This window comes from Gymnogyps californianus, chromosome 15 (genome assembly GCF_018139145.2).
Source record: "Gymnogyps californianus isolate 813 chromosome 15, ASM1813914v2, whole genome shotgun sequence".
NCBI classification, from domain to species: domain Eukaryota; kingdom Metazoa; phylum Chordata; class Aves; order Accipitriformes; family Cathartidae; genus Gymnogyps; species Gymnogyps californianus.
Window position 1 is genome coordinate 17,498,634 of NC_059485.1, and position 16,315 is coordinate 17,514,948.

General features: G+C 40.4%; 1 protein-coding gene across 3 annotated transcripts in view; it reads right to left on the bottom strand.

Moving 5' to 3' along the window:
• The window catches only part of CLUAP1 (clusterin associated protein 1), a 77,095-nt gene that overhangs the window by 44,805 nt on the left and 15,975 nt on the right, over positions 1 to 16,315 (bottom strand). For all 3 annotated transcript variants that reach the window (XM_050906045.1, XM_050906044.1, XM_050906043.1), the window contains exons 6-8: positions 4,368 to 4,451; positions 2,128 to 2,261; positions 795 to 936 (exon numbers count right to left, since the gene is read on the bottom strand). In XM_050906045.1, coding sequence (XP_050762002.1) covers positions 795 to 936; positions 2,128 to 2,261; positions 4,368 to 4,451 — 360 coding nt within the window. The remainder of the gene's footprint in view (positions 1 to 794; positions 937 to 2,127; positions 2,262 to 4,367; positions 4,452 to 16,315) is intronic.

Here is a 16,315-nt window from a genome sequence, read left to right on the forward strand (position 1 = left end):
CAAGGTATAGCACACCAACCAGTATTAAGGTCCAAGGGGAGATCATTCACTGAAACATGTTTTCAATGAAGAACAGAAGATACACTGGGTAAGGACTGTGAGAAGGACGAAAAGCCAAACAAGTAAACCATGAAGCTACAGGAAGCTGAAGGAAAGGTCTGCTGGAAGCGCTGCAGTCCAATAAACACCCAAAGAAAAGTACGGAGCAAGACGAGATACTGATGCAGATTACCCAGCAGGATACAAAACAGAGAATCGCACTGAACCAATACAATTCAACAAGTCAACAGAAAATAGAATTTCTGCCAAACAAGACTGAAGTCTATGTGAGAGAGGATTCCAGCATAACTGATCTTTTCACTGGTACGCTTTGCTGTTTTCATTGAAGGGGATTACTATGAGGAAACTGAAGAGCCTTGTGGTGAGAAACCCTTATACATCAGTTGATGGCAGATGATAAAAATAAGCGCCTAATAACTCTTAGCACATACATTGTAGCAAAAGGAAGATTAGAAATGCTGAAAGTGTTCTTTATGAACAAAAAACATCAACTGAAAACGAGTCAGGGGAGTCAGAGACTGGAAAGGGCATCACTACACTGGTTTAACTTCACTAACTCAAAAAATAAAGCTGTATTATCATGCTTGTCCAAGAGCAGTCACACTTACTGGATTGTCAGTAAACTGCCAGTCACTCAGAGCTGGCTTTGGCAAAAGGGTATTAAAACATTTTCTGTTATAAGGCCAAGAACTACAGGATATAAAGTCTTGCTGAGCATTTCTAAGCTGTCTTACCTCAAACATCTCTTGCTCTGTCCGTCGATGATCATCCAGGAGCTGCTCCATGTAGGTCAGATTACGGAATTTTTCTAGATAACTACTGTATTGTTTCTGCAGTTGCTCCTCAATCTTCTCATACTCATCCATAAAAGCAGGACTGGAGAGAACAAGCACAAACTACTCAGCGAAATATTGACCTGTATATGCAGAATTCTAAAATAAGCATTTTTGGTTTTCCAGCTTCCTTTCCATGTCTAAACCGATCTAAAAGGACCTTTTGTTTTTAAGGTTCCACAGTACTTCAGAGACTAAAAGCATAAGACAAAAAACCTCATTAAACTATCCTGCAAAAATTACATATAGCAAAGGAAAGGTTATTGTGTACCCACCGCCATTTCCTTTCAAACAGGCAGACAAGGCAGCATTTTGGCCCCTTCAGCAGGCAAATCTAAGTTAATTATCCTGCTGTTCCACGACTCCAAAAAACTAGCTTGTAGCACGGCTGGTAAATCACCTACTTTGCTGGAGACTTCTTTGCTGCAAAACTGTGCTGTGTCATTACAAGCGTAACTAGACTTGACACCAATGAGTGATGATGTCCTTACACTGCAGAGCTAACTGTTGCACCCCAAAGAACACTACTACTGTTTGATGCTTCACATCTACCCAATATACTTCCTCCAAAGTGTTACTGATCAAAATGTGTATGTGAATCAATGTCATTCCTTCCACCATTCATTTTTCTAATATTTCCTTTTTTTTTCCATATTAGGTCAAAAGTAGAGCATGATCTTGTAGATTGTATAAGCCTGCAGTTTAATTAAGGGCAAGAAATCAACCTGAACTGTGAATCTGAACATCTTGATTTTATGGCAGGCTGTATCACTGCCCAGAGGAACCGATCCTAACAAGTGATGCATAATGAACTATTTTTATTGGTGGCTAAGAATGCTAGAAGCCTCTGGGAACAGAGGGAATGTTTGCACCAGTTGCCATTTTCAGGAGAACTACCTGACACAACCTATGTTTAATGACAAAGGCAAAGAAAAGACATGCTACCTGACCATTTTGTACAGCTCAAGCAGCAATTAAGCAACCCCAACAAATAATATTCTGGCAACTTTTAACAGCCCTGAAATTCTGATTTCAAATACATGGTAGCGGAAAAATGAACAATTACAGTCCAGACTGGGCATTTCTAGAGAAGAGAATCTCCCTCTTCCACAGGCCATCATCTCAGTTTCATTACAGACTTCACTCCTCGCTGCTCTAAGCATTAACAATGCACAGTTCCATCATTTATGCTAACACTCATTTATGCAGTAGATAATCAGTTCATAATCTTTACCGAACACTTTGGAGAGTCTGTAGCCTCTTCTGGCTTCTTTCCAGTTCCAATTTTCGTTTTTCAATCTTGGCTTCCAAATTGGCTTCATCCAAAGCCACATTATTCAACATGTCTTTAGTCTTTTGGACTTGTTCCTAAAAGAGAAGGATGGTGAACCATGGCTTGCACTGGAATAATTAGAATTATCTTTCAGACGCTGAACATTCTTCTGCATAACCTCGCATCTCATGTTATCAAATAACATTATAACAATGAGCTAGAACATAAACTAGCTAGGCAATGAAAATTAAAAAGTTCTTTGTGGTCAGGATAGTGAACTAACTGGACATTTACAAATTTAAAATACCTGATTTTTTCCCCAGACATTCTTAAAGAAGAAAAGAAAAAACCCCACAGCTTGCCCTGGGCTTTAACTTTATTTTTCCTTCTCACCGAAAAAGCAGTAAAAGATAGGAAGAAGCCTCCTCAAAATAAATCTGACAGGATACATAAGGACATCTCTTGACATGTAAGCATCTGAATAAACACAGATGAGAAATGCATTTATTTCTTGGTACTATTTTAGAGAATTTTAGGTTTCCATCTTTTTTTTTCTCTTCAAGATAAAGGTCACTTTTATAAAGAACTTACTCTATCCAAACATCTTCATCATTTTCTAAGTCTTGCTTTATCCATATTTTCAAAATATGGGAAGCATCCCGAACATTACAACACATGCTACAGGAATCAGGAGGAGGAAGTGGGAATATTCCAGCTTATTAAAACGAGCTGAGTACATTCAGTGTGCTCATGCTCAGGAAACCATGAGCATCTTTTGAATGAGAGAGAGGAGAGAGAGAGAGGGGGGACTTCAAACTTGCTGAAATTCCAGCAGTAACTATTAGGTGCTGCTCAGCTATAATAGGTCATTTTATTAACTGGTCCAGGACTAAACCAGCTGAGGTATGTGTTATTGCTGTTTCCTAAGGAGCCAATTGCTCTACTACGCTGCTGTTAGTCTATTAGCACTACTGTGTAGAATAGCAATGCATATTAACAACATTTAGAATTCACATAGACTGCGAGTAGGAGCAGAAACATAAGGAAAGATCGCCTGGAGTATCTATTGATTATGCATTGGCTGTTTAAATCTGGAACTCCGCTCCTTGTAATTATACAATTGGACTGGATACAGTTTGCAGTTAAATAACTTACAGTAATCACTAGGATTTAATTAACCACCATACTTGCACAGTGGCTGTGAGCGCAGCTAATGGTTCAGAAATACAGGAACCCAAGCACCGGAGCAAGGACAGTGTTGCCAAGACTGGGACAGACAAAAGGTCCTCCAGAACGAGAACCATAACGATGCACTGGCATGGCACTAATTAGCACAGTGCCAGTTCTTCTCAGCCCTTGGCCAGCTCAGCTACCCTGCTTCCAGAGCCCAGCTTCACAACTCCAGAGGTACCAGCGCATTCTGAGTTACCAAGTACAGCCCTTGCAGCCCTGACTCTGCAAAGTTTACATGGCTTAGACAATGTAGGTGGGATGTAGATTTCTGTGCTGATTTAGGCAATTTTTTTTCCTCCTGTAGAGCTTCTGGGGCTACTACTGAGCTCCTAACAGAGGCAGGGAATACGACTAAAATGTGTTTTCTCCCAAGGGAGAGGCCAAGGGAGGCCAAGTGCAGTTCTTTGATGCATTAACTGGAGGAATTTTTCTGCACATGGAACCAACACAGTTATACAGTGCGACAGTGACAGTAGAGTAGGTCTTAACATGTTCTCCTAGGTGCTGCTGCTAGCATCGTTTACCCTTTCTGCTGCAGGCTGTGATTTCTGACTGCCAGCACACAATCGTCACTCTGCCAACACTTTATTCACTCTGCCAGGAAAGCTATCAGTTTCAATTAACATGCTTGTTCACTTTGAACACAACAGGTTTCCCAAATAAACCATAAGGATCATCAGTGACCGTATTCATTACCATGACACAAGGAGTCATCACAGACTGATCTCTGCCTTGATGAACTTCTGTTCACACATCTGATGTTACCTAAACACCAAAGTCTGCATTAGCCATTAACTGAAGTTCAACATTAGCTACTAACTAACCAGGCGCAGCACTACTTGGTCCAGCCAGCTGAAGGTGATGTGTACTTTGGCACTCTTAACCCTAGGCTGTTGATAAAAGAACAATGTTCTTCTTGCAGGAGAGGAATGATAATTTTGCAATTAAATAACTATCATTTTGCTTACCAGAACACAGTCAATGGCAACTTTCATCATCTTCTCAGCCTCATTTATCTCCAAAGGTCTGGCAATAGATTCTGTTCTTGCTTCCTATGAAATAAAAATACACCACTATATTTAAACACTATACAAAGGAATATATGCAGAACTGAGGGTGGTCAAGCAACAATGATATGGTCGTCTGCATAATAAATGGAATAGGATTTAGTGTTTATTCACCAAGGCTCAGATGATTTAAAGAACAGGAGATGATGAAAAAGCCAGTTAAGTGAGGCTGAGATTAACACTGAGCAATTAAGGCATCTTTTCAAAACAAGATAAGTGCTACTGTCTGAACTGCAAGTATTCTTGAATGCAGATTGTTGGAAACTGCACTGGTTATTACATGTTGAGCAAGGTATGCAACACAGCACAGAAGATTTCATCATCTTTACAACACGAGCCATGAAAACAATAGTGTAGGTAGGTGAGCACAGTGTCACAAAAATTGTGGAGCAACAAGTGCTATGAACCCATCTAACTCTGCCAGGCAGCTGGGACAGTCAGCAGGTGCCTCCTACGCCCATATGAAAATCAGATGATGCAGAGGTAGGGGCTTCTCCAATTCTGATAACCAAGTGGTTCAGACTCCTCAAAAAAAAATCCTTGTTTAGATCCCAAAGGATGAAAAAACCTCTTCCACTCAGCAGTTTTGGGGACAGATGGGCTTAGGGGTATTCAGCATGCACTTATCTGTATGATGTCTTACAACATTGACCTGGTCATTTTATGAAAACATTGGATTACTTGTTTGCTACTGGGAGAGAAGAGGGAGACTTTGCAGCTAAATGTCCTTAAAATCATCTTATGTTGGCAAACCATTTGGTAACAGGTGGATAAAGATGGAAATAGCATCTCTCTAGAGAACATCTGACTAAGAATCTAAAAATGCTTTATACACATTGCAACAGGCTGTACCCAGCCTACTGCAAGATGAATTCTGGAAGCAGATACGATTGCTTTGTTAATTTACCACACCAGACACTCCAGATTGCATAGGTAAGTACTAGCACAGGCAGCCTAGCTCCCTCCCCACCAACTCGAGTTCAGGGAGTTGCACAGTGAACCCAACCAGGGAGCTCATCCAGCTCCAAAGCAGCTTTTTGTGCTGAGCTTATTCCTCCGCTGGATCAGTTCCCTGAACGAGCCTGTCACATGCTGCAGGAAGGCTTTTTTTCCTGGCACAAGACAAGAAGTAGAAGAAATATTATGTTGGGGATAGTGACAGGAGCTACATCTGTTGGTGGCAGTGACAGCTTACGCTGCCTAAAGTGCTTGCGAACATTCCCCTGTCCACACAGAAATAGAAGCTCCAAGCAGCAGAAGGTTAATTTGGACAAAAATAAGATACAAAGAGTCTGCACAATACATATGCCTGAATAACTCCACAGGTAGACACTTTTGGAGGAAGACCGGACAAGAACAGTGTAGCTCAGTAGCTATTCTGAGAACATTATGCATTTAACAAGCTCAACAAAATGCCTATTTATTTGTGAGGACTTTGCCTGAACTGAAATGGCAGCCAGGATCAGCCTGGTGAAGACACTGCCCTGCCAACTGTACTTAGTTTTCTGATGGCAACAGTGAGATCTCTGCTACAGAGCGAACGTATTTCAAACAAAATAGTTTATCACTCAGCATGGGGAAGGAAATTATTTTCCTTCCCACTTTCAAAAGAGGTAAAAGAAACAGCAAGGACCTTAGTTTTTAATTATAAACAACTCCCTTACCAATTTCCTTTCAGTAGCCTGCTAAAACACCCACAGAACATGCACAAGTCACTGCAGTGTGTGTTGGGTCACGGTAACTGATGGGTTTTAGATCTACTTCTGAGGATCTACCCTTTTAAGTTGGAATAATTTATACAAGTTTAATGTCTTTTCTTCTTCTACCTTCCCTCTACTACCCATGGAAGTCTCATGTACAGACCACAGTCTTCATGTAGAAATCCACATCATTTTCTAGAACAAGGTTCAGTCCTACAGTCACACCTGCTTGGAAAAAGTGTCAGGCCAATGAAGAGCAGTGTAAAAGCAGAAATTTGTATTTTCAGACTGCTGAATCAGGGCTAAACTGGAAAAGGAGAAGGTCAGGGCAATTAACCTCCTCGCACCCCAACAGACTGAGAGGAGAAGCCAAGTGGACCATTACAGCTTCCATTACAGTGGACCATCATATTAATATATAATGGAAAGATATTTGAAAAATAAACATACGTTGAGGGTATCAAAGCTGTCGACAAATTTTTAATGGATGTTTGTAACAGCTTCCCTGGGTACGTCACTGGGCCATTTCCTGTTATCCTATGAAAACTCTCAAAGAGAAAACTTACTTTTAATACCTCTTTTCAGGAAAGACCCTGCAACTGGCCATACAGAAGAGGATTAAAAGGAAGGCAGATCACATTAGAAAAATAAATATCCCACAAAGATTACGAAGACATTAGGAAAAGCGTTTACTTTAAAATACCAGAGTTGGTCAGTTTAAACATTTTTAAGCCATTAGCAAATTAAAGAAAATGAATTTAACAAACCCACTTTGACTATCTCTGACTCCCCACATGAGCAACTAAAGCACATTTTTCCTCCAGCCCAACTCATCCTCACTAGTATTTCTTACCCGATATAAAATATGCAGTAACACGACAACTGAGATTTTTAAAACCTGGCTTTACAAAGGCTCTTCTGTTCGTGCTTAAATCTGTGGATACAAATAGGCTGTACGCTTGAAGGCAAAACCAATTTTCTAAATTTGTCCAAATACCAGGTATTATATTGCCACTGGCTGTACTCACAATTCCTTGTGCTCAAAAAAAGTGCGCAAATGAAACTGAGCTGAAAAATATGGCCTCGTTCATTTTCTTTTAAAGTAATGTACTCTTTGCAATTAGGTGTACTAATCAGAATACACATTATAATACACAAGAGGTTTCCTTTAAATTAACCATTAAAAATAGAGTTCTCAGGAGAGATGACAAATATAGAAAAAATTATCAAGGCAAGAGGAGGTAAGAAGCAGAACAATTTAGGACTATGCCTGGTAATTAAAACTTGAGAAAACAAACATATGCAAAACCAGAGAGGTATTCATGAACAAACTGATTGTTTACCTGCTTCCTGTTCAAAGTGTCCAAGAGCTCCCTGGCTATAGCTTTACATGACAAATGCTAATTAAAAATCAGGAAAGCCGAGTGTAAAATTATTTTTGATGAACTAAAGCTGACAATTATTAAAGAAAACACACGAAGGCACACAAGAGACACCATTTGCTGGCATTATTTATCCGCCCTGGTTGGACTAGTATTTGGTGCTGCATGTAAGGGCTGAGACTTTAATTCTTCAAGTTTTGAATCTCACTTTGGACAAAGCCAATTGGAAGCACTAACAAATTAGGTGGCTGGTTAAGACTTGAAAACTTCGTTTTCTTCGGAAATGAGAATTTCATTACAAAGTAAGAAAGATTTCTAATCGAAGACTAGCTGACCGCCCAATCAAGCAGAACAGAGCACAGCCTGACAGCACGTTCCCCACAGGACATGGAAAGTTAACAGTGAAGCCAGTTCTGCCCAAATTGCACAAGTTTTGGCATCAAAAGTGAAGATAAATTTCCTTAGAGCAAAACTGTACTGCAGTCATTTCAGGATATAACACTGGTCTTAAAGCCTTCAAAACTCCATCTGTCTAAAGAATTTACTCGTCTCAAATCTGCATCCTCGCTGAGCGATGGTCCCCTGGGTCAAACACCAGCAAGGGAGAAGGCCACAGCAGATTGTCAGAGCAGAAGCCCGAGGTTCTGTCCACAGGAATCAGATCAGCAGCCAGCCTTCTGGAAGAGGCAAGGAGCTGCGGTTCTGGCCGTTTGCTGCAGCAACCACACTTTGGTGGAGAAGTCGGCTTGACACAGGACCAGAGTTACCATTATTCTCGCAACACTCAGTTTAGTGTCGCAGTACAGCTTCTTTCTGCCAAAAGATAACGAAGCAAGTGGTTCACCTAACCAGGAATTCTACCTCGCTCCACAAAAAAGCATCCTGTAGGATACAAATACAGAGATAGTAACCTTATCAAACCCTCTTGCAGCTTCACTGCCAAACATGCAGCTAAACATAAAAAGGCTGGTTGAAATATAAAATGCAGAAAAGCAGCATAGGACTTGCCTTTCCTGTCACTAAAGACCTGTTCCACAGAGGTCTGCAACATTAAGTTTCCTGGATGTGGAAACACATGGATCTCTCTGCCCCTCCAGATCATTAGGGAATACCTATCTTTTATTGAAAGCATAGTACATTTTAGGGTATGTACACAATCTCTGAAATACATGGTAACATGCAGGCGACTCCATTGCCTGAACAAATGTATCCACTGTCATCTTCCAGGTATGCCCAAGTCCGTATTATATTTGCCAGCCCTCTTCAAACTTCTTGGACACCCTCAGACATCTGAAGTGAGACTAGATGCCTATATTGCACCTGTATTGCAGATTAAAAAAAGTACAGTACGGCTTTGTCATCTTCCTGAATTAAAAAAAAAGCAACTCATCACCACCACCAACAAAAAAACAAAACAAAAAAACCAGATAAAAGCTCCTTAAAGTTTGGATTTCAACCCACTTGCATGTCAAATATAAGACAAGAAACATTCTATACTGACAATTAAAATTGTTGAGAAGATAAGACAAAACTCTCCAAAAGCATCAAGAATTAGCAGTAAACACTACAGAGGGAACTGGTATGTTGTCAAGTATCATATGGGCTCCCCAGACCAAGTACCAGCAGAGGGTCAAGATAGGGCTCCTCGCATCTTCTGACCTTAGCAGAAACTGGTCAAACAAGTGCAAACAGCACTTTCTAGGTACATTGTACCTTTCCATTGTGTGCAAGGTGTTACAATCTGATTCAGAATCCTTATATGAAGGATAATCTTGTGAGTCCATTCTGAAATCCAGAAGCACTTTCATGGACTCAGTTGTAGCTTGGCTCATTTAGCTTAAATGTCAGACCTAGAATGGGAAATAGCTGTACTATCGCTTGGCCTTCTACTGAAACCTGAAGAGCATGTCTGAAAGTCAGTCGACTGTCAGGCAGTAGCAGTGATGCTACTTGTCTATGCACTTGTCTATATGTGGAGCTTCTGCAAAGTGAACTAAGGTGTAAATTTCGAGTGCATTTGCTACTTTGCATTGTCTTGCTGAGCAAATATGCTAATGTGCAAGAGGTAATCCATTCAAGTTCATAGAAGCATAGAACAGTTTGGGTTGGAAGAGACCTTTAAAGGTCATCTGGTCCAACCCCCCTGCAATGAGCAGGGATGTCTTCCACTAGATCAGGTTGCTAAGAGCCCTGGTCCAACCTGACCTTGAATGTCTCCAGGGACGGGGCATCTCCCACCTCTCTGGGCAACCCGTTCCAGTGTTTCACCACCCTCATCATAAAAAATTTCTTCCTTATATCTAGTCTGAAACTTCATTACACCCCTGTTGACACTCCTGTCTCCCTGGGTGCTGCAGTGTTAACATGGAACACTGAAGCCATCCTAAATTCACACGCTCCCCTGCTGCACAGTAATGTCACCACGCACAAAGCCAAATGCACTTACTAGCCACAAAAAGCGGGGGCAGGAAGATGCTACCATCTCTGCAAATGTTCCCTACCACTTCCCTTACTGAGAATTTTCCCCCAGGAGCTTTATACTTGGTTAACAATGAAGAGCCACTATTGCAAAAACCATTCTGCAAATATGCCCAGTGAAGCATTTTCAACTGGTAATGGTTTTCCATCATTATGCATCAAAACCTGATAAACCAGCTTCCTGCATGCTTGATGTATAGATAGATGGATGCACATATCTTCTGAACTGCAGTAAGGAACCGAGGCAAGTAATTAAGCATGACCAGCACACAAGTCAGTCACGATAAATGTGGTGTAATATATATGTATATTGATGTGCTCAAGGTCTAGCAGAGGTTTCTAAACATCTTTTTTTGTGATAACGACCTGAAATGAAAGCTTTTTTCTAACACACTGGTCTTGCACCAAAATTTTTTGACCACAGGTTAAATCCTTCCTTGTTTTTCAGGAGTTCATAAGCCTGATGCATACAAAAGTTACCTCCTCACCGCCACCGTTTCCTTCAGCCTTAGTCCAGGAAGCATTACAGCCCCTACTCCCTGCAAACAGGGCTTTTGCAACTCCTGCTGTCTATGCAGGCAATAAAGCTCTCCTTTTGAAGAGTTTGTTATTCAGGGAGTTTACTAACACACACTGTGATCGCATTTGGCCAATATAGGGAATGGATCATTAGGCATCATTGTATATGAACAGGAATGTACAGGAGGGACATTAAAAATAATCCAGACCTTCTGAAGGAATCTGATACTTCCTAACAGCCTATTTTACTCCTCAAGAGATTAAAGATCAAGATAATTGAGAATTTTGCTGCTTCCAGGCTATGCTGCTTTCTTGTATGCTCGTCTCAGCAGTCTGCAAAGGGAATCCACAGAGACATTTCCCTACTCAGCAATGCAGAGCCCTCAAAGACAGCATCTGAAACCCTCTGGCTATCCCGATGTGTAAAAAGCATGCCACAAGAAGATCTGAGATAGAGAACCAACTGGAAAGCATAATTTTTCTGCAAACCAAAAAGAATCAGAAGGCCTGCCTAGCCAGCTAAGAAGTAATCTGAACATATGCTTTATGACAGAAGAAACCCCTTACAAATGCTGGCATACAGACTGCTGAGACAAGAAAGGGAACTTTAAACCTTTCTGACAGGCACAAAGTTACACTGCTCTGTTCCCTCCCTGCACACTCTTCCAGGTCCACCAGTCTTCTGGTTCAAGAGCCGATTCCACTGAATTACCCTCAGCTTACAAACCCCAGCACGTGTTTACTGTTATCTTCCCACATCCTTAAAAGCCTCACCTTTAATTTCCTTCAGGTAAGGTTTCGTGGCACGCTGCATTGGTAAAGCTTGGATTAGTCCACAGGACTACAGGGTGTTACTTAATGGGTCCTTAACCAGGAGGTGGCCTGTGATGTCTCTTCCAGAGTCTGGCAAAGATGACACATCTCTTCTAGCAGAGCAAAAGCTAGGTTTGTAAGTGAATTTCCTAACAAACAGATAGAAATGTCCTTGGGCAGCATGAACAGGTGGGAGCTTGCTTTTTGCTTTTTAAAGGGAAAAACAGCAGGGTCATCAAAAAGGCAAGACACCCAGTCAGGCAAAAATCTTTTCACTTCCTCCTTTTATCCACACTCTTCTGTAACAAAATTAGAAATAGAATTTCCTTTCCTTATAGATAACATACAAGAAAACTCCAGGAAGGGTTATGATTTTCTTAGGAAAAAAGCAACAAAAGAGTATATTTTTCAGCAGCATCTTTCAGACCTCAAAGATACATGAAGACATCATGCAAAGTTGCAGCAAAGGTAGGAGCAGGCATTGTGTATGCAGCAATACCACCCAAAGAGATAGTTTAAACTTTTAATTCACATCAAGCCTTTGACTTCACTAAACATTGCCATACAACTCAGGTTTCCATTCTCAGCAAAGCTTAACCACCAGTAAGTGGAGTAGCTGTTGTATTCCAGCAACAGAAATACCGGGTGGCTCTCTTTGGGCAGGAACAAAGGCATTTTAAGTAGCTAAAAATAGCTAAAATCATTGTCCTTATGTTTGAGCCAGCACATTTTCCTCTTATGTAATTAAAGTTTTGACATGGCTATACTTTGTGTCTCATGAAGGAAGGCTAGGAATAATGAACAACCGAAACCTCATCAGATATTCAGAAGACAGTGTTTCTGATTTAGCCCAATTAAGTGGAACTTCTTGCAAACTCATACAGGTTTTGACAAATGCTGTGACATACAAAAGATGGTTCAAATGTGACTTTCTTCCCCGCCAAACTAGAATGGTTTTTCAAAACAGTCTAGAACTGAGCTACAAGAATTCAGATCTTCCAACTAGCTGACAAAATTATCGATGCACTGACATAACTGGTCCTAAAACTGCAAGGACAAACGTGCCACCCATCAATTTACAGCTGATGCTATGTCTTCAAGCTAAATTCTCCTGGGAAGTTCACTACAAAATCATTTCTTACATGAAACACATCCACAAATGTTACATCCACATAGCATACAACCATGGTTATGGTTAAAGCAATCTAAAAATATAGGACAGTATTGATTCAACTATGTCTTACAGTTGCAAGCTTTAATTTTGCCTTCTCACTTTGCAATAAGCCCTTGTCCTCAAAACTGATAGGTTAGGTTTTGGTTAGAAGCAGGACAATTCAAAAAAAAATGGAGCAAACTAGGTAATTCTCCAGAGTTCTGGAAATTTCAGGTTACAAATTTCCACTAGAAATCATATGTGTGGCAACTTTGTAACCAAAGCACAGGAAATGAGAGAAATTAGTTTATCAGCCTCCCCCAGGCAGTATCTCCTACCCAGAACTAACATTTGGCAGATGGAAACTGTTTCCAAACAAAACAATTTTTTGTAGTTAACTTTCAAAGGGTACTGAATAATGCAGCCATCACTCAAATCAGATCTACCTCTCTACAGAAAGAGCAGGCGGTGAGCTACAACAGCATGAGCGGGCGGAGGCAGAGAGGAAGGGTTCTTTCCTCAAAAAGCTGCGAATAAAGAGATCCAAGTTAAATGTCCTTAGTGGCAACTCTTTTCGTTGTAACTAACACCATCTCAGTTCCACAGCTGGATCCAAATGCCTTTGGCTCTCCTAAGAGTTTAATTCAAGCATTTTACAAACTGAAGTCAGTAAAGAGATTGTCAATGACTCCCATCAGTTTTGGAACAAGCTGTTATTGTAGCAATTGTATCACTCGTAGCAATACCTTGTACTTACTTAGAAATTTATCCTCCATAGATTGGGAAACACTTTATCTGGCTGTTAAAAGCTTTAATCTACAAAATTACAGAAATTATTTTATTTACACAAGAGGATACACAGGGAATAAACAGCTTGTTCAAGGTCACAGACAGAGTAAGTGCCAAGAGGAGCATTAGAAAAGACCTGCTGCACTGCCTGTCTTCAGCACAAGCTAAGTACATTTAAAAAAAAGATTATTTTCATCTTTCTTCAGTTTTACATGGCTTAGAGCTAACTAAGAGGTAAATAAAATGAAAACAACCTTGAGAAGGTCAGAAATCTTTATGCCTGCCACCAGCACAGAGGCAGTTTTATTCTGGAATTTTTTTGCTTCATTATCTTACTGTGTCTAATAATTCAGCAAATCTAAGCAAAGCAGCTTCTTGACAGGCTCCTGCTAATGTGTCCACAGGACCTCTGGCAGATGCAAAGTGGCAGGCACTCCGAGTCAGTCAGCTTCGCTGAGATGTTACAAATAGCCATGAATTTTTCCTTTTGGATTTCAGATGTTCAGTGTACAATAACGCAGGAGCATCCTTCCTCAACTGATCACAACTGACCTTGAAAGTCATTACTGCTTTATTTTGTTCTAAAGAATTATTTGGATCACCTCGTCACCTTTCCCTGCCCCCAAAGATTCATCTTGCCATTTCGATCACCAGCTGTTATAGGGTATAGAGGACCGCTGACTTTTCTAACATCTTTTGGCCATTGCCAAGACCGCAGCAGTTAGCTGCACAGGTCCAGAGGCAGCCACCACATGTGACACCCAAAGTGAATGCCTAGCGAAGTGGTGCTGCATTTTGCCCGAGTACTGACATTAATTCTGTTGCTGCTTTTCTTGATTTTGAGCTGGACAGGCTTAATCACAGCACTTTTAATCATCCTAAGCATTTAGTATAGTGTACAAAGCGAGAGAAGGAAATCCAAACAAAATCTCCCATCCCCACCTCAAATCCAAATCAACCTCCACCTTCCCATCCAAAAAAAAAAGCTAGAAAACAGATTAAAGAAAACCAGAACTCAAAGTGTCTAGTTACTCTTCCAAAGCTAGTCATAAATATTCTGAAAATTAAGGCTACATAGTAATGCAATGCAGAGAAAGTCCCCCTGGCAGTAAAGGAAACAATGAACATAAAGACATGCATCTCTGTGCATAGAATTTGCTTTTCAGCTGAGGATGTCACTGTGTCATACCAAAATTCATTCATCAACTCCACTACACTCTATGAATTCCAACTTTGCAATTTCTATGCTCTAAGGCTTGGACCAGTAAGACTGGAAACTGCAAACTATCTTTCAAATGTAAGGCTTAAATGCGTTTTAAAATAAAAATTCTGCGTCTCCAGCATTGCACTGCCACAGGACACCAATAACCTATGCCATGCTCACCCACAGGTGGTCTAGAAACAACGCAACTTCAATGGCATTCGACACTGAACTCCAAAGATCCTCTGACCAAGTAAGGCTTTTCATCCCTTTCCCCCTTACTGCTGAATTGCTCCCCAAAGTTAACTGGGCCAAGCTCCGGTTTAACAGTTCCCTGACAGTGCAGGTGACACAGCCGTAATAACACGCATGCATCGCCTGTACTTCTCCCCCTCCACACCTGGTGCTCCACAACCCGCTGCACAAGGTGGGATCCACTGAGAGCCGGAAAGGAAATCTCTTTACCTATCTGCAGGGCTGGAACCAAATGGCTTCTCTTCACATTTAAGCTTTCTGCTGCTTTAGGATTGCTAATCAGGAAATGCCGCCGCCTTCTTTTTCAAATATAAAATCTGATTTCTTTTTTAAACCAAAAGTGACATTTGTGATTTTCATCTGATGAGAAAAGTATAGCTTTTGTTGTTTTGTTTTCTTTTTTTCCCCCCCAAATCTTAACTAACAGCATCATAGTCTGGATTCAGCAAATGAAAACCTGTAGGTTTTGTTTCTTCTCATGTTCTTAAATTAAAGTTTTTTTTACATTATATATTAACTTTGAAAGTAGTTTACATACACATAAGAACTATATATTCAGTCAGGAAATAATATATTTATAAAGGTATCAGAAAGGCACAGTACCATATTTCCAAGAAAATGAGTACAGACTCAAACTCTTCCCAATAAATACGCACATGTACTTAGATCAATATGTATCTACCATACATCTAACAGAATCATTCCGTTAATAAACTCTTCTCTAGCTGAAATTTGTTTTCATTCAGAAAGTAATTTATTTTAAAAAGTGTTCCATGACTTGAAACAATAAAATTTATCTAATGTATAAGGCTTTTCTACACAGTTTCGATACAAATTATGTGCAAAAAGAACTGCCAATAAAGTAAGTAAAGGTTGTGACGCAAATTAGAGTCAACATTTCTACAGGAAATAATGAGTTTTACTTCACTTCTTCCCAATGATCTTTCCCCAAAAGCTGCTGAGACTACGAGAACAGACCTAGTCAACCCATTAGTGCCAAATGCTGGCATTTCTTTTACAGCTGCTGGAAAACAAAGCAGTCTTCACTTAGGACAGAAACAAGATATATCATCAGTCTAACTAAGCCTAGGTAGCAAGATTCTTCATTTAAATATTTGGAAATGGATGGACTGGAGGGGGGGGGCGGGGGGAGAGGTTCAGCCAACATAGAACTACCATGTTTTCAAATTCATTAAAACAGTATCACAGCTGTCGATGCATTTTAGTATATGCAGCAGGTTTCAGGACATAAAGTGTAATGAAAAAGTAAACCACACTGCTCTCCTACCATCCTTTAACAGCGCAATCCCTCTGCCAGTGCAATTTATTGTGTGCATTACTTAGCCATGCAACATCAAAAGAAAATAAGCAACGGAAATCAATAATCTTCCCATTAAAAAATAATAAAAGTAACCTTAGATTAATGGCAACTCATTTGATACCTACAGACAAAGTTCTAATTCCCCATATGAAGTCAGAATTAACAGCACTTCTACTTCTGCCCACCTGGAATCAGGTGGGAAGGGCAGGCAGAGGATGCCAGCCCTGTGACCTTCTGA